General features: G+C 32.9%; 2 protein-coding genes and 1 long non-coding RNA gene across 5 annotated transcripts; all 3 read right to left on the minus strand.

The window, feature by feature from the left end:
- Positions 1 to 1,886: 1,886 nt before the first annotated feature.
- LOC107892744 (serine/threonine protein phosphatase 2A regulatory subunit B''beta) lies at positions 1,887 to 9,525 on the minus strand. Of its 3 annotated transcripts, none has more exons than XM_016817798.2 (14): positions 9,258 to 9,525; positions 8,999 to 9,156; positions 7,515 to 7,757; positions 7,273 to 7,378; positions 7,093 to 7,192; positions 6,695 to 6,800; positions 6,502 to 6,592; positions 4,573 to 4,714; positions 4,252 to 4,399; positions 3,950 to 4,059; positions 3,521 to 3,677; positions 2,993 to 3,118; positions 2,727 to 2,877; positions 1,887 to 2,483 (listed from the first exon to the last, which is right to left on the minus strand). In XM_016817798.2, the coding sequence occupies exons 2-13, from the start codon at positions 9,146 to 9,148 to the stop codon at positions 2,737 to 2,739; spliced, it is 1,620 nt and encodes a 539-aa protein (XP_016673287.1). In that variant the 5' UTR covers positions 9,149 to 9,156; positions 9,258 to 9,525; the 3' UTR covers positions 1,887 to 2,483; positions 2,727 to 2,736. The 3 variants fall into 3 exon arrangements, with proteins under 3 accessions (XP_016673287.1, XP_016673294.1, XP_040937572.1); XM_016817805.2 differs by having other exon boundaries at positions 8,999 to 9,153; positions 9,258 to 9,481; XM_041081638.1 differs by having other exon boundaries at positions 8,999 to 9,177; positions 9,258 to 9,473.
- Positions 9,526 to 11,625: 2,100 nt separating this feature from the next.
- LOC107905069 (uncharacterized) lies at positions 11,626 to 12,514 on the minus strand. The gene is made up of 2 exons (XM_016831639.2): positions 12,465 to 12,514; positions 11,626 to 12,357 (listed from the first exon to the last, which is right to left on the minus strand). Exon 2 carries the CDS (start codon positions 12,295 to 12,297, stop codon positions 11,671 to 11,673), a length of 627 nt encoding a protein of 208 aa, XP_016687128.1. The 5' UTR covers positions 12,298 to 12,357; positions 12,465 to 12,514; the 3' UTR covers positions 11,626 to 11,670.
- Positions 12,515 to 12,598: 84 nt separating this feature from the next.
- LOC107892759 (uncharacterized) lies at positions 12,599 to 17,361 on the minus strand. The gene is made up of 3 exons (XR_001682621.2): positions 17,188 to 17,361; positions 16,982 to 17,101; positions 12,599 to 12,812 (listed from the first exon to the last, which is right to left on the minus strand). It is a non-coding gene; the product is annotated as an uncharacterized lncRNA (long non-coding RNA).
- Between the last annotated feature and the right edge of the window lie 262 nt (positions 17,362 to 17,623).

Below are 17,623 nucleotides of genomic sequence, written 5' to 3' on the forward strand. Positions count from 1 at the left end.
AGAAAATATTAGTTTTTCTAAAAAAGTAAATCATTTTTCAGAAGTCATATTCAGTGCAACAACGGAAACTTAATGAAAGCATTTCATGGCAAATATATTTATAAAAAAATTAATATAAAATTTAAACGAGGCTTTAGTTGAAATAATAAAATTAAGATATTAAAATTTTATAGTGCTTTAAGTTCAAATATTATCATATGTATGCATTTTTTGTTAGATTGTATATAGAAATATGAAAAACAAAAACACTATCATAACAATATTTGTTACTTACCAACTAACAATTGCCGTTGTTTGACACATTGCACTCATAAAGAGTGAATATGTGTTTGAACATTGAAAACGACATTATTAAAAGAGGTAACTATAGTCTTTATAAAAAGAATAGATTTTTGATCATTTTTAACTAAGGCTTGTTTGATAAAATGTCAAAAAAATCAACCAACTAAAAATTAATATGTTTGATGACCCACAATAAAATCTACTAGATAGAAACTTCTTTTTCTAAAAATAAAGGTGTGGAAAATGATAATAGATAGAACCTATTTATCACTTAATATAGAATAATTTTAATTTTTTATTTAAATTTATTTCTTTTATGATTATATTATCATTTATCAAACAATCTAATTATACTTGTGTATATAATTTTAAGTAATATACTAAACAAATTTTATAACTTAAATTTAAAACTTATTTTTCAAGTACTTGTTTTTTCAAACATTTATTTTTTATGCACTTAGTTTTTCAATTTATCTAACATAGCTTAAATTAAGACATGTTGATCAACTTAGCTTCTTAAATAGTATTGATATTTTTTTATTTGTTGATACAGTAATACAATAAGGAATGAGTATGGAGGAGAGAGTGGTCGTTGTTGTGGAGGTCAGTTCTCTCACTTGGGATGAAGGGCCAAAGGTTATGAGGAGTGGTAGAGAAGAGAATGTAAAGATTGAGGGTTGGAAGAAGGTTGACAAAGTGTAGACTTAGTAATCTTTTAAAGTCGATCCTTTTTCATCGTTCCTAGAAGTATTTATAGGGAGTAGTCCTGTGTAAGATGGTGTTAACGTGTTGGACTTGTCATCTAGTCATCATTATGGAGAGCATGAGAAGGATGTCTTCGATGGGACGAGAATGTTTGTAATAGGGCAAATTCTATCATTAATTTTGACTTTGATGGAATAAAACAATTAGCGCACGTGATGTTTGTTGACTAACAACTTAATGCTCCCAATAAAAATTAGGTCATCCGTTGCCTAGATAGTCATCTCGGAAGGGTGAACTTATAGGTGACTTCAAGCGTAATCTTAGCTTATCAGGTATCCTATCACGAGTGGAGATATAACATTATTATTATTTCATAAGGAAGTTATAAACTTTGTAGAAAGGGATTTCTTGTAGCATGTAACAAAGAAAATAGATTTTGCAGTTTGGATTTTCAGTTTTGATTGTGAAAGACTGAAATGGATGCAGGGTTAAATTTCTTTTAAGATCTTAATAGTCACTAGCCAAAAATATTCAATACCGAAATCTTAATTAAGAAACATTTAATTTCCTACTCTCTAAACCAACAAACATAGGCGGTTTAAATATTATGCAAAGTACATCCTAATTCCGCCTTTAGACTCGTTAAAACATGTTTAGTTCATCTAAAATGGACTTCATTATTTGAATAAAAAAATAAAATTACGAAAAAGCTTAAAAATATTGTAGAAAACCGTGAAGCAAATTGTATCGGGGCTTGCGCTAATAAAATTAACTCGGATGACTCCATTATAGAGTTGATTCCAAATAACACATTGTGTTCATGTTATGTTTGCATGCCCGAATTATGAAACATCGATCCACTCCCAGGAGGAATTTTAATCAATGATTCTTGATTGCACTTCCAAAATAACTCCCACTCCTTTATTCAATTAACTTACAACAGATTTGAAAATTTTCATAATACAACACCATTAATCTATGTTTCATTCATAACACAACTCAATGGTAAATGGAGCGACCCAAATTGAAAAATGACAAATAGAGGGGGCCAAAAACAATTGCTACACAACCAAACCATGATCCAAACTTAAAAATAGGACAATCCTACACTCAACCATACCACTGAAATTACACTACTAAATGAATCAACCCAGATCCCAGAGAGGAAAATACGGACTTAGTTTGTACCTTAGAAATCGAGAATGGAACGGGAATTAAAATGTTCAGAGATTCTTTAAGCCTGGATTTTGATTATCGTCTTCGGCCATGTGAAATTTGTATACATAAAGCTCACTCCAATTGCATGCTTCATCATGTTCTGTAAAATCATGCATGCGAAGGCCTGGAAACCCCTCACTGGTGAATCAATATACGCTCCACAAGGCCAAGCCCAAAATTTTCCTCCAACGTGATCCAATGTATCTTCTTCGCCCATAAAGGCAACATTCTCTTTATGGTGCCCAGCATATAAGTGTGTTGAGCTCTTCTCTGAGCATCTGTGGAGATATGACGATAGAGAAAAATAAGTATAAGTGATGAACAAACACTTGGTGTCTGAGTTTCCATGAACATCCAGGTCACTTGATTATAAACGTTTATTCTTCAATCCGGTGCCTCTGCAGGATAGCCAGCATGCAATGCATTGGCTAGTGCATTCTTTTACACAGCTAATTTTCTTCTCTTTTGTAAAAAAGGCAGGAAAAGTATAGAACAGCACAACATGAACTGGACAAGCTTACCCTATTCAACTTAGAAGGGAGCCTCAAGTGATTCATCCCAAACTTCTGCACTTCCATTAGAGGCATCTTCGACATCATCTTCCATTGAAAGCCTAATATATTCTCTATGTGCAAAACGATCCCACTCTGTCAATGTAGGATTCTCACGCTCCTGTTTGTTCCGACATAAATGAGGCTGTTATCCAAAACTTGCATGGAAATACGATGGTATATCGTTCCTAGTAACGGTAATATTAAACAAGGAAGAACTAAACTATCACATGTACCTGACGTATGAGGAATGGATCACGAGTTTCAAAGGCCATGAATTTGTTAAGATTGAAAAGGATATTGAAAACACTTCCAGAAAGTTTAGAGCCCTTCAGGTCACGCAATGTGATATAGCTCTCAGCCTGCAAACAAGAAAGCTTCAATTGCTAAACACGTAAAATAATCTATTTTCAATTGAGCCTATAGAAAGGAACATTCAATGGAAAGTCAACTCCTAAAAGATCAAACTAGTATATTACAAAGTGCCATAAATCACCTTCCAAAGGAACAATATAATTAGCTCATTAAATCACGCCTATTACATAGTGCCATAAATCACCTTCCAAAGGAACATGAAAAGAGATTAAACACAATATTTGCCAGAAATCTGCCCTCTAGACAGTTGTACTATACCAGCACAATTCTCCAAGTTTGAATTTACAAGCTGTAAAACGAGTATTCTGATTCATTTCCTTGAACACACTCCAATAGGAACCATACTGAACAGGCAGGAAATAAAATGAAAGCAACGATAAATGGCAAACCTCCGGCTTAATCATATCAATTATCTGACATAAAATGTCCTCAAAGAGCACAGGTTCCTGTGCCATGCATTCCATTCGATGCAACTGCTCCTCATAAAAGAATTGCATTTCATTACGTGTTAGAATTCCATTGCCATCCAAATCTATACACTTGAACCTACAAAAGGAAATAAAAACATTGGGAAAAACTAGCCAAGAATGAAAAATTACTTGGAACTCCAATCTTAATGTGATCAAATTTTCAAAATTTTTGGGTGAGGAGTACCAAAAATAGGCTTTCAAATATTTTGGGGGCCTTTTCCAAACAAGTGAATTTATAAGTAGAGGTATATTCACTCAACACTAAGGAGGTAAACTTTAAAATTGATAATCAGTGAACAAAAAACACTATAATACCCTTGACTGTACAGAGAAAGAGCACAAACATACCAATACTCAAGGCTAGGCTCCGATGACTTGTCCTCCTCCGCAAGGATAAAGTACACAAAATCTTCATACCCCATCTTTCCTTCAACCTTACTGGTAAACTTTCTTGGAACCTAAGATGTGATGGAAGCATAACATGAGTAAAAGTTCAAAATTTGTACATAAAATAAGCCAATCAATGAAACAGGAAAAGTGATAGAAGGGTAAAGTGGAATAGACTAAATTCAATTAAATGAAAAGCTTCCTTCTGCAAGTATAATGTGGTTTGGACCAAGGAATAAAAATGGCATCTGATTCGGACAAACCTGAGAAAATATCCTATCAACAATCCGGTAGGTAAGCGCATGGTTACCATATCTGATAAGGTTCTCCTTGTCGATCAAGAAATCATGATCCGTATCCAGCTCCCAAAACTTGCAGTATATCACGTAAAAGTGCTCATATGAAAAGTACCTGTACATAGAAATGTTAAAGAAGAGAAAAAGACTGAAATGTCAAGATAACTGGTATCAGACAGAATGTATTAAGCATGCATCAGAAAGCAATTATACAAATTGATGATTGTGCAGAATTTAAAGCAAAATAAAAACCAGATTCATGCTCTATGCATTCAATGAGATCTCCACCTCAAAACTTTATTAATGTCCTCTTCCTCATCAGCATGTAGCATGGCATCAATCAAGTTTCCGCGTTTCAACTCCCTAAGAGTGAGGCGACCATTCTGAGATCTATTTATGTAGTAATATATTCTGTATATTACAGTTTCAGCTGGCCATGTGAAACAAAAATTATGTTAAAGCAACATCAGACAAAATGAACAACATATTTGACAGCACGAGAGACAATCTAGACCAGCAAACAATTGGACAGCACAGAGGTAGCAGTTTATATTAACTGTTTGAGCAATAGTAAACAGCATATATAATGGGAAGGGGCCCAACATGTTAAGACTGATATTCTTTAAGCTGTAATGCTTGAATTGGTCTAAGATATTTTAGTTTCACATTCAGTTACACAATATATACAATATGTTTCTATGGCAACCCCTCTCATATGCTCATCAAAAAGTCAATAATCAGCCCCATTATAATCAGAACAACATAAGATTACTCCGGATTAAACTAAAAAGAAATGTGTTTATAAGAATTTATCGTGCAAAATCATCCTGAAGATAGGCATTTTAGAAAATGGAAGCCTGGCCACTGAAACTAGAGACTAGAATAAGAACTACATGGCCAATCATTCTTTCTAAAGATAATGTGACCAACATTCTAAACAAGAATCTGAATCCTGTTTCCTATGCACCTTATGCTTCCATCAAGAGAAGTGCACACTAGCTCATCAAAGAATAGGCTTCCACTCCTGCTTTGTCAACATGCTTTCTTCATTTTATCAATTGTTTTTAACAATTAACATAGCATTATACATTATCAAACACATTTGAGACAGAACTATATCACTGAAACAGCTGCATTCATAGAAATTCACATGGAAATAGATGCATTTCCAGGATTTGCAAGTTCAGATCTCAGGGGGTTTTTGGTTCAAGGAATGTAAGATTGCCTCTGATAATAGGATTAGCGGAATGTAAGATTACTTAACACATTACTGGGTATGTTACAGTACCCTGTGTGGTTCATTTGACCAGAATGTAAAGATTCTATTATTTGGTTGATGGAATGTAAGATCACCTAAAAGCACATTTTAATAAATTGTCTTTGTTATAGAATTTGTTTTCTTAAACAAGTTTAATTCCTTCAGCATTACTTGGAAGATATGGACACCAAAGTTCTTGGAGCTCTTCCATTGGACCCCCAATTTTTTATTCTCATTTTTGTTACAAACACCTAAAACTTACATTTAACATAGTCGTATTATAATTAATATATTAATTATATTAATTTTCCCTTCCATGAAAAAAAAATACATTCCTTCAAATACAAACCTTATTCCATTATTTGAAAACGCTAATCTCAAATTTTTTATTACTACATATCATTTTTCTTTTTACTAAAAGTATTTTAGATAATTTTTAAATTAGATTAAAATACTGTTTATATTAAATATGATAACTAATTTACTTTTTATTATTTTATTAAGTTAAAATATTTTATTATAATAGTTTTTAAAAATATATCATGATATATTTACTTCATATATAAAAATGTCATAAAATAAAGGGATAAATCTGATCAAAATTAAAGAAGGGTAAAAATGTCATAAATGAAGATTATCCCCAGAATCTTATATTACCTATGAAAAAGTTAAAAGTATTAAGATTACCCCCCCCCATATTTCGGAATCTTGGCACTACTGGAAATGTAAGATTACCGACTCAAGATAGTCTTTGTGAACCAAATGTGAGAATGATATGCCGGCATGTAAGATGACTTAAACCAAACACCCATTAGTGGTTCCGATATTTAATGGAGTCAGTTTGGAAACAACATGCCTTAGATATTGTAAAAGGAAGGGGGAATCGAAAAGTGAAAATGCACCCAAATCCAAATAAAATGAGGAGACCGCCAAAGGTATTAAAGAGATTAAACACAAACCATATCTTTCCTGAAACTCAGGTGTACTCTGTAAGAATTCCAGCCCTGGATGAGTTGCCAATAGTTCTCGGAGCACAGGTTTGAAGTCATCCTGTCAAATAGGTAAGTACAGAAGACATTAAGTTTAAACATATACTATTAGACTATCAAGAAATATTGTAGTTGAATTAAGCTCTCAAAAATGCATAAAGACCTGAATGAGGTATTTGAGATCAGGTTGCTTTAATATTGTATATACTTGGGTTGCTATATCCATGGTCAGCATGTTGCCATTGACCCAATAATCAATAAATGCATCTCTGTAAGCAGTTTAGAGAAAAATTCAGTAAAAGCTAACAAAATGACATCACAGCTGAAAAGTAATTAAAAGGAGAAGAAATAACAGATTAGGAATCAGATTCTAAAATAATATTTTCTGTATTTATCACTGTCAATGATAATTTATATTTATAGCACATAGTTCTCCAACAAGGCCAGCTGGGAGAGCACCAAATACTCATAATTTTCAAATAAATATCCTAGCAGTTCAAAGCATATGATAGATCCAAGATATAAATCAGCAGTTCCACTTTCATGAACGAGAAAATGTACCTTGTAATAAAACCAGTGCCATTAACATCAATTTTTCTGAAAAGTGATGGGGAGAAAAATGAAGGCAGTTTACAGATTTCCCTGGTCACTAGTTTGAATTCTGGAATGTATAGATAGTAAAACATGAATATAAGATGAGTTCCAGAAATATATGTTAAAGCACACGTGCATGTATCTTACCATGCAGCTGCAGTCCATCTGGATGGCCATAGAAGACCTGACTGGTTCGAAACATGCATTGTTCCTTTAGATCATTTGGAGGTGGACGACCATTTTTAAAGTAAAACTGGAGGAGTTAACAAGTACCAATGTAATACGTTATAGCCAACTTCAGAACAGAAAGGTAAATACAGCAGATAAAACACAGCCAAGAAAAACAACAGAGAAAAGAAAATACACTATCAATTAAAAAAGATCCAAACCTGAGGTATCAACTCTTTAACAGGCTCGCTAACTACTTTCAGTGGAGAGCCTAAGTTTGAAAGACCAGCCCTTTGTTTTGTTATACGAGGGGAACCAGATATACTTCTTGGTGAAAGGGGAGGAGCACTGCCAGCAGGAAACATGGAAGGTAAAGCATTGCTTGCTGCTGTACTTCCAGAGGAAGCATTTCCAGGAACATTCAAGGGATTGCGTGCCTTTGCATCACTAACCAATTGCGTCACCTAGCAAAGTAAAAAAATTAAACAAAAGTGTAACTGCACACATAGGCTCAGAGGAAATTTGAATAATTACATGCATAAAGGGTTCTTTTGGTAAGGTTAGGAGAAGTCACAATCTAGCAAAATGAGATGTCGTGGAGAGATGGCAGAGAGGAACATCAGAGCAGACTTTTAAAAGCAAGTGTTGTGGCAGGCGGTGGTGATGGACGCAATAAGGGGCTGAGAAAGATAAGAGCTATGCTGGCTGTTGTGTAGAATGAAAGTTGCAGAGAGAATTTTTGAGTACTCAGTTTGCCCAAAAGATCAAAAGTCCCAAATGAGATGCTCAAACTTTTATTTATTGAAAGTGGTTACTTGAACATGGGAAAATGGAAGGTAATTTATATAGATAATGGGCATAATGACGGTTAATAAAAGTTGCACCCACCTGAAGTATTTTAGCAAGAAAGGCTTTTAAGTGTTAATGCAACGTTTGTTCATTAAAGAAATAAGGAGGAAGTACTTGCATTCCCATAAGAAAGGTTAATAAGAAATTGTTAACAATTTCAGTATTTGAGCCTCCAAGCCATACTCTCCAGGACATCCAAAAGTGGAATAACACAAGAATCCCGCCAACCTTCCAAGGTTATTCCCAAAAAGTCGTTCCCAATGAGGCTGTTCCCAAAGGTGCTCATGCAAGGAACAATATTTCCCGGAACTACTATTGACAAACAATTAGTAACCTAAAACAAGCATCTACGACATGAATTCAGTATGTTATGCTTCAAAGACAGCACAAACATTCCATATATAAAAACAAAAAAGAATATTAGCTTTATTATCATTCAAGAATATACAAAAAGCTATTCTGGGATTTTGTTAAGACTGTTAAGCCTCCAACACAAAATCAACTTACATCTGGAAGATTAGCAATCGGATGCCAAATATTCCTTTCACAACAATTTAATTCATTAAAGAAAACTACCTTAATTTCTTCTTTAAATACGGGTTCACATACATACCTACAATTAACTAAATAAAACATGTAGAACATAATAATATGTCGTCAAATATAGTTTAATTAGTATAAAACATATATTTTTCATTTTTTTAAATATTTTACCATTAAATAATCGAGTAATCAACTGGTTACAAGTTAGAACAATACAAAGGCAATAACTATTAATCCTTTTCCGTTCAAGATATAAAGAAAACAAATCAAATCAAACACCGCGAAGATTCGAAATTAGATAAACGAAAAGTACCAGCTTGTAAGTATCGGGAAGCGAAAGCCACTGTTCGAAAAGCGTTTGCGTGAATTCAGGATTGGATTTGAGAGCTAACGGAGACATCTCCTGGAGCTGCAATAGCTCCGGATCCAAACACGCAATATCTCCAACAACACCTGCCTCCATTTTCTCTTCTTCGCATAAACAAACAAAATCTTAAACAAAGTTTCCCCACAGATCAAAAGCAATAAGCTTCAAAAGAATAAAACCAACAAATTTAAGCTCGGAAACTTACCTTTTAATAAGCAATTGAAAAATGCGAATGAAGAGCTACGATTTTGAGTTGCGGAACCACTGGAAACCCTAGATCTCCATGGAAACAGGGAACGGAGCTATGCAATTTTTCTTTTTCTTTTTTTTTTTTTTGACTTTAGCAAGTGAGTGATTGGTAGTAAACTAAAGTGAGATACAATTTTTTTTTTTTGAGAGAGATAGATCAGCTAAGAAATTACAGAGATTTGAGTACACACCCGAGAAGATTTTTTTCTTTATTAGGGCTAGTTTGGATGGGCGGTGTGTTTATCTCCGGTGAGGTTAAAAACAGCGGTGGCGGTGAGATTAGTTACTGTAGCGATGAGATTGGGTACTGTAGCGGTGAGATTAGAAATAATAGTGGAGTGTGTGTTTGGATTCAAACGCAGCTGTAGCGGTGAGGTGAAAATGAAAAATGACTATTAAGGACATCAAATTAGAATTGATATATAATAGAAGTTATTTAAATTATTTTACTTTTTTAAAATTATTAAAATATGCAAATTCATTTAATAAAATATTAAAATGTATCTTCCAATATTTTAATGAATTATATAATTAATTTAAATTATTTATTAGATAAAATGATAATTATTTTTAATTTTTTATAGTTATAATTAAATATTTTTTATAACAATGATAAATATTATTTTCACAAATAATAACATTATACTTGGATCTAATTTTGAAGTATCTAAACGGATGATTTTTAATAAAAAAAAAAATAGTAACATAAGACATAACAAGTTTCATTATTACTAGAAATTAGGTTATGATACAAAATGTGTTTACAAATATTGATTCATTAAACTAGTTGCAATGGTTTCCCTTAACATTGTGATTTCAAGGTCACTTTCTCTGCTAGAAGAACTCGATTCACCTCTGTCAAACTGGCTTGAAGAGACTGGCATGTCCGGTATATTCTCAAATTCTCGAAAATCCTCATCATTTGACCAAGCATGTCTTCGAATGTAATTATGCAAAACCATTGTTGCAATAACTATTAAAACTTGCTTGTTGAATGAATAACTTGGAATATCTCTTAATATTGGCCATTTTTTTTTCCACACTCCGAATGTTCGTTCAATCACAGAGCGTAACGAAGAATGGGCATGATTAAAGATTTCTTTTTTTCCAGATACTTGATGATTACCTCGACGAAAATCAGGTAAATGATATCGTTCCCCCCTATATGGACCTAGAAAACCTGCCATTTGTGGATATCCGGAATCCACAAGATAATATTTTCCTGCAAAAAAAGTAAAACATAATATCAAGTTTAAAAATAAATTAAAAATTTTAATATTTTTTATGTAAAAAGTAATTAAAAAATTAAAGTTCGACCTGGTAGAGGGTGTGGAAACTTCAACTCTTGCTTTCTAAGTGCTTGCAAAAAATTCTACTATCATGTGCTGTTCCTTCCCAACCAGGAAATGCAAAAGTAAAGCACATTTTGAAGTCACAAGCTGCCATAATATTTTGAGTTGGTTCACCTTTCCGTCCGATATAAGGTATTTGAGAAGAAGGCGAAATGCATGCTTTTATGTGTGTTCCATCTATGGCCCCAATACAATCCTTTAAAATAAATACAAGTAATGAGATAAAAGTTAGAAATAATTTATGTTTTAAAAATATAAAGATTGTGTAAATTTTACCTTAAAGTGAGGCCAATATCTTGTATCATGTCGAATATGGTTCGGTACTTCCTCGAATTGACCTTCAATGGGTTTAATCGTGTCTATTCCCATTCGAGCAAATATATGCAACATATCAGTAAAAATTCGACTAACAGTTTCCCCAGATCGTTGAAATCGCTCTGTTGCATTTGAATTTGATTCTCTATTTCCAAGAATGTACAATGATAATGCTAACTTCTCCATCGCCGATACTTTCCCATTCTTTAAGCCATAATTTGTTTGCAAATCATGCAACAATCTGTGAAATATATTTTTTGGCATCCTAAAACTAATCATGCAACGATCATCGTGCCCATTTAATACTTCGTCCACCCACATTTGACCAGTATAATTTGAATCCATACGCGGTTGCATAGTGAAATAAGTTTCATGGTGTACCAATACACTGCTTAACACATATTCTTCCTCATTATGATAATTGTTGTGCTCAACTTGGGTAACAATTGTGGCTATTCTTCGTTGAGCTTCTTCACTTAATTCAGAGGTATCATAATTCATATCAAAACTATTATACATATTGTTAAATTCATCCATAACCTGAAAAAGTAATCAAATGAAAATAAATCCTTTAAAATCTCGTGACATTCTATACAACACAAAAACTTGATTAAAAGCATAACATAAAAATACCAAACATAAAAAGTAGCATACATTAGTTTTACATATAAAAAGTAGTATAGTTATATTACAATAATATTTCTAAGGAGCTGATGGTGGAGGTGGTTGATGGTATGGTTGGAAGGGAAATGAGGATGTTGCTACCAAGGATGAAAATGATGCAATTGGATTTTGTTCAGCATACTCACGTCGAAGCCACCAAACCCTATCATCTGGATCTAAGTTCAAAAACATTTCTCGTTTCACCGGTATTTGGAACATTTTGGTGGCAAAATAGTACAATTCATCTCTTTTTGGAATTTCATCTCCCAAAGCACGCAAAGCATCCATTGCATTTGAAATAGTATATTGAGAGTGAGGAAAAATAATTTCATTCACTGACTTCCTTGGACTAGCCATACTCTCACACAATTTCTCAATCTGAGTAGTTAATGTATTTCTTGATGATTTTCTACTTGAACTTGATTTTTTTCCCTTACCGTGTACAGCCCCAAATGTTTGCTTTCTTCGATTAGGGATTTCATGAGAAGGGTTTGATGGTACCTCATTAGGGGGAATACCTTCATTCTCATTACTATGTTCATCTGAATCACCAAATCCCTCATTAGGTGCATCATCTCCCATAGGAACCCCACTTGGAAGAACACCAGACGAAGGTGCCCATGCGTTCTCTCCGGTGGCTACAATGCCACCAACCATTTGCCACATTAACTCATTTAATCGTGGCTCAATTCCTTTCTTCTTAAATCCTTTAAAATCAGGATTTTCCTACATAAAATGCTAAATATTAAATGTTATACTAAGATTTTTATAATTGTAAATTATTAATTTCAATAAACTTTATGCATTAAAATAATGATAAAGTGAACACTAACCTGTATTTTTGCAGCCCACCATTCTTCGGTAGCATCGACCGTCTTTTTAGTTGGACACCATCCAATACCTATAGATTCCTTAAGCAACTCCCTCCATAACCTCCATTCCTTTTTTAATGTATCCCACTTATTTTTTAATTGAGGTTTTCCATAATTTTTTTGTGTTTTTGCTTGAAAAAGAGCAATGACATTTTCCCATCCTTTTGAGTTTAGATGAGTTGTCGGTCTATTACCAGCATTGACTTTATTCACGCAAAGTTCACAAAATATCAATGTCAGCTCATCATCCCAAACAGCTTTTGTTGCTAAGCTACTATCTCCTTCCACAAAATTTCGTGTCTTTACCATCTATTGTCATTGATATAATTCAGTCAATGTGCTAGCATTCACCAAGAAGCATAGAGCAAATATATAGTCTATAAGTTATATTAGACGTCTCCCAATGCTAATCTTTATCTAGCCACACCCAAAAAAAACTGGCACCTTAATTGGAAAAAAAAACTGTTGTAGTTTCTTTCTGGATTTCTCTTTTTGATTGTCTATAAATAGATACATGTGTTGTTATGGCTTTTATAGCCGAATATATTACATAATATTCATTTTTATTTTCCCTGTATTTTTGGGCTTGTAAGATGGACTTATTTATTTTTTAATTTATCTGTTTTGTTTGTTTTTCTCTGGGCCGAATAAAATTGGCCTGTTACATAAGACAAATAATGTTATATTAGTTCGAATCCTCTAATTTTGATTGAATTAATAAGGTTAGAAATTTGAGAATTTTAAAATCTTAAGTTCGAATCCTTTAATTTTGATTGAATTAATAAGGTTAGAAATTTGAGAATTTTAAAATCTTAAGTTCGAATCCTCTAATTTAAATACTATATATGTGGCTCACTACTAGAATTATTTGGGACAGATAGTGGCCTTAATCTCTCTTGGCTAAACGGGAGAATTTAGACCATTTTATAATACGAGAAAAATGCAGACATACATTACAATAGTTAGGTATAAAATAAAGAATAGCTAATACGGTTTTACACTTGAAAAAGAAAGATAGTAAAAGCTTTTGTAAAAAATAAGATCTTTTCAAAATAAACAAAAAAATTACATAAGCAGAAAATTTTATCTCTTTATCAAAGATAAGTTATAAGAATGGCTAAATATTATCAATCAAATTAATTTATTTTGACTCATTTACTAACACATGAGTAAATAATAATAATACTCTTATTAGACGGAGCATGAATTTAAGTTTTTTTATTTTTAGAACTTTTTGTTAGATGAGACAATTATACTTTTACCCTTCTAAAAATTAATAATTTAAATTTAACTTTCATAATGTAGAATTTTCAACATTAATCCTTGACTTCGCCTAAATGGATTTTTTACTCTAGCTTTGTATAAATGAACCTATCCAAGTTTATTTGAATTTAAATTTGTAGTTGTAATTATATTTTGTATTAATTTGGTTGTAGTTATAATTATTTATTGCATTTGTAAGTTTCTTAGAAATAAAATGATTAGAAATAAGATGATTGGGGAAATTTGGGTCAAAATTAAGGAAAAAGCAGTGAAGATAATCCTGGGAAGTGAATGGGAAACTTCCCAATCCAGGTGTTGAATGCAACAGTTTTTTCCTTTGAAATGAATGACCGAAAGAGTGAGCTCTTTTTTTTCCTTCTTGTTGTTGATTTAATTTGTGCTTTCTTTGCTTCTTTTCATTTGGTTAACGAATCTCTGAATCTTTTCATTTGATTTAATTTGTGCTTTCTTCGCTTTTTTTCATTTGGTTTGATTTATCCTCTCCCTCTCTCTTTGTCTCACACATATGCACATCAACAGACGCAATTGTGTGCTCATCTCTTGTTTTCATTATAATTTATTGCATTTGTAAGTTTCTTAGAAATAAGATGATTGGGGAAATTTGGGTCAAAATTGAGGAAAAAGCAGTGAAGATAATCCTGGGAAGTGAATGGGAAACTTCCCAATCCAGGTGTTGAATGCAACAGTTTTTTCCTTTGAAATGAACGACCGAAAGAGTGAGCTCTTTTTTTCCTTCTTGTTGTTGATTTAATTTGTGCTTTCTTTGATTCTTTTCATTTGGTTAACGAATCTCTGAATCTTTTCATTTGATTTAATTTGTGCTTTCTTCGCTTTTTTTCATTTGGTTTGATTTATCCTCTCCCTCTCTCTTTGTCTCACACATATGCACATCAACAGACGCAATTGTGTGTTCATCTCTTGTTCTCATTATAATTTATTGCTATTGAATGCAGGGAACAATTTCGTTTGGTGTTGGCTTCTTTTTCGTTGTCATCGGATGGCCTATCATTGGCATGGTATTGGAGGCATATGGGTTTATTGTGCTCTTTAGGTTTGAATTTTTCATTCCCTTGATTTAATAAAAATGCTTGGCTTCTATTAATTTTGCTCTTTAGGCATATGGGTTTATTGTACTCTCGGCTATACACACTCCCAACCCTCCGTCAACCACAATACACATTGCATCGCCATTTTTGTATGGACATGTAAGCTGCACGGTCCAGATTATGCTAATTATAGTTGTTTTAATTATGCTTGTGGAATGATTTTCGATATGGTGGTTGGATTTGTTTTGGCAAGTTCTTTTATTTGGTTTCTAGTAGAATTTGGTAGTGAATGGAAGTACATGAGGAATATGAGTCAGCTAATGAAGAAAATACTTATGTCTCTAATCCTGTTACAACAAAAAAAAATGGAATAGAGAAGGATGTAACAGAGTAGCAGACTTTGATTGAAAGATTTGTCCTGAAAATTGAAAATTTCTGTAAGGGGAGCTCCTCTGACATCTTTGCCTAAAAGGGGGAGAAGTAGCAGCAAATGTTCAAAATGAGGATGGTGATTGTTAATGATTGTTGCTTTATGCTTTGCCAGAGTCGATCTGGTGTAGCAAACGGTAGATACGATAGATGTTGATTTGTTGCTTATCTCGTGTTCTCTTTATACTACTTTTTGTGGTTTTTGTTGATACTAAATGGAAAGTGTGTGTGGATTATTTGTCATGCTCTATATTTCTTGAAATTACTTTGGAAAGTGTGTGTATGCTTGGTGGACAATGTGATGACCAATCATATTGACAAGGGAAGTGTATGGTCGAGCATGGTTCTATTTCTTAGGGGGAGATATATTCTAGTTTTCGTTGATTTGTTCAGATTGTGTGTTAATTATTTGTTGTTGATCTTGTCAAAATGTCAAAGAGGGAGATTATTAGAACTTTGATTGCTTCTCTTGTTCCATTTCATATTCGAACAACATATAGAATAACAATTTTGTATAGTCAAAGTTTTAGTGTTGGCATGTTTGACTTTTAAATTACATGGCTTTTGCTTTAATTTTATTTAGCAGCAAATGAGGAGGTATGGACGTTGAAGATGGAATTAATGAGATTATCTTTTAGTCTATTGACTTGGCAGTGGTTTTTGGCCAACACTGGCAGTGTTTTTGCAGAGGATACCTATTGTTGGTTGGTTGTTCCAGCAACCATATATTAGATCGGTATGTTTTGTTTCTAAGTTAAGTACTTTTGTTTTTAACTTGTAAACTTCTGCTATACATGCATGCTTCTGAAGTATTATTTTGTTATTTCTTGGTTGGTTGTTTACTTGATTGAATCAGTTTGAACTTTTAACAGCTTCCTAGAATAGCCCTAAATTTTGAAATATGAGCAATGGTCTTTGGTGATCTCAGGTTATGAAAGAAAGCCAAAAAGTAATCTAAAACTAAGTTCTTATTGAGTATTTTTGACTAGCTGAAAGAAGTTTGGTCTGAAGCCATTTTATTTTGCATTCAACATGTCAGCAACTGAATCAGCATCCATTCTTCTTACTGTAAGTAGTGCTCGAGAGGCAAAGGGCTTGCTTGAAATGGCAAGAGGAACAGTTTCAGCAACAACAACAACAGCAAAGCTATTTCAGTGAGTTAAGTTGTGGGGTGTTTTCGAGCCAAACCAACCACAGTTTAGCTGAGAAAGTGAGTATGAATTTGCATGTTTTTTTGTTGTTGGCATGTTACTCGGTAATATGGATGGTATTATTACTGATTTGTTTTCTTATTTTATCAGGTCTCTTTCATTAGATAATAATGTTTTAATTATGTTGATTTATATAGGTTGGAAAGGAGAAAATCAGTGAAAGAATGAAGTATCTGCAAGATTTATACCAGGATGTAACAAAATCACAGGCAAAGCTGGTATGCTTGATGAAATCATCAATTATGTTCAATCTCTTTAACGGCAAGTAGAGGTAAAAAAATAATGGAGAAAGAACATATGGATTTGTGTATGAACACAAAAATTCTTTTTCATTTCTACTAATTACTTAACTGCTTTAAGATTTTGTCCTCCATGTGAGGACATATTTATTTGTTGTTATTTTCTTAGCTAAGAAGAAGATGAGAACAAGATGAGAAGGAAAAACAGAAACTACTTTGATACAATTCAAACACATATATAGAGTAGAAAAAGAAGAGTTTTGACTTACCAGAGCAAAGTTGAGAACAAGATATGAGTCGAAAAATAGAGCTTCTTTGAGTCTGCTGTGAGTGTCTTTGAGTCTGCTGTGAGTGTCAATTGAAGAGCAGGAGTTGAAGAGCAGGGTTTTCTGCAGATTCGGGAAGATATTAATGTAATTTTCAAGGATAAAATGGTAAAATAATAAATAAAAGTAAGGGTGTTTTTGTCTGCTACAGTGCCAACAGCTTAAGAAATTCATCCACTGCTGCTGATTCCTCCAGCTGAAAATCAGCTGACCAGTGTGGTAGGAAAGAAATCTCACTGCACTGATAGTCCAAACAAACAACGCTGCAGTGAGTTTGGTAGCAAATTTTTATTATAAACGCACCTCACTGGCGGTAAAATTGAAACCAAAGGGGCCCTTAGACTTGAAAGAAAAAGAGTCTACTGATTTTTCTTGTGAAAAATTAAAAGGTTAAAATCTACGTTAAGTCCCTGTATTCTTCATATTTCGTCTTCTATTTTCATTTTAAAATTTTAATCTTCTTTTCAAATTTAAGATATAATTATTAATATCATTAAAAATTCTGTTAAATTTACTGAAATTTTGAAATAAAAATTAAATAAATAACACAATACAATAGAAAGTTTCATGACCAACTAAAATGTA

Source organism: Gossypium hirsutum, chromosome A11 (assembly GCF_007990345.1).
Source record: "Gossypium hirsutum isolate 1008001.06 chromosome A11, Gossypium_hirsutum_v2.1, whole genome shotgun sequence".
Taxonomy (NCBI): domain Eukaryota; kingdom Viridiplantae; phylum Streptophyta; class Magnoliopsida; order Malvales; family Malvaceae; genus Gossypium; species Gossypium hirsutum.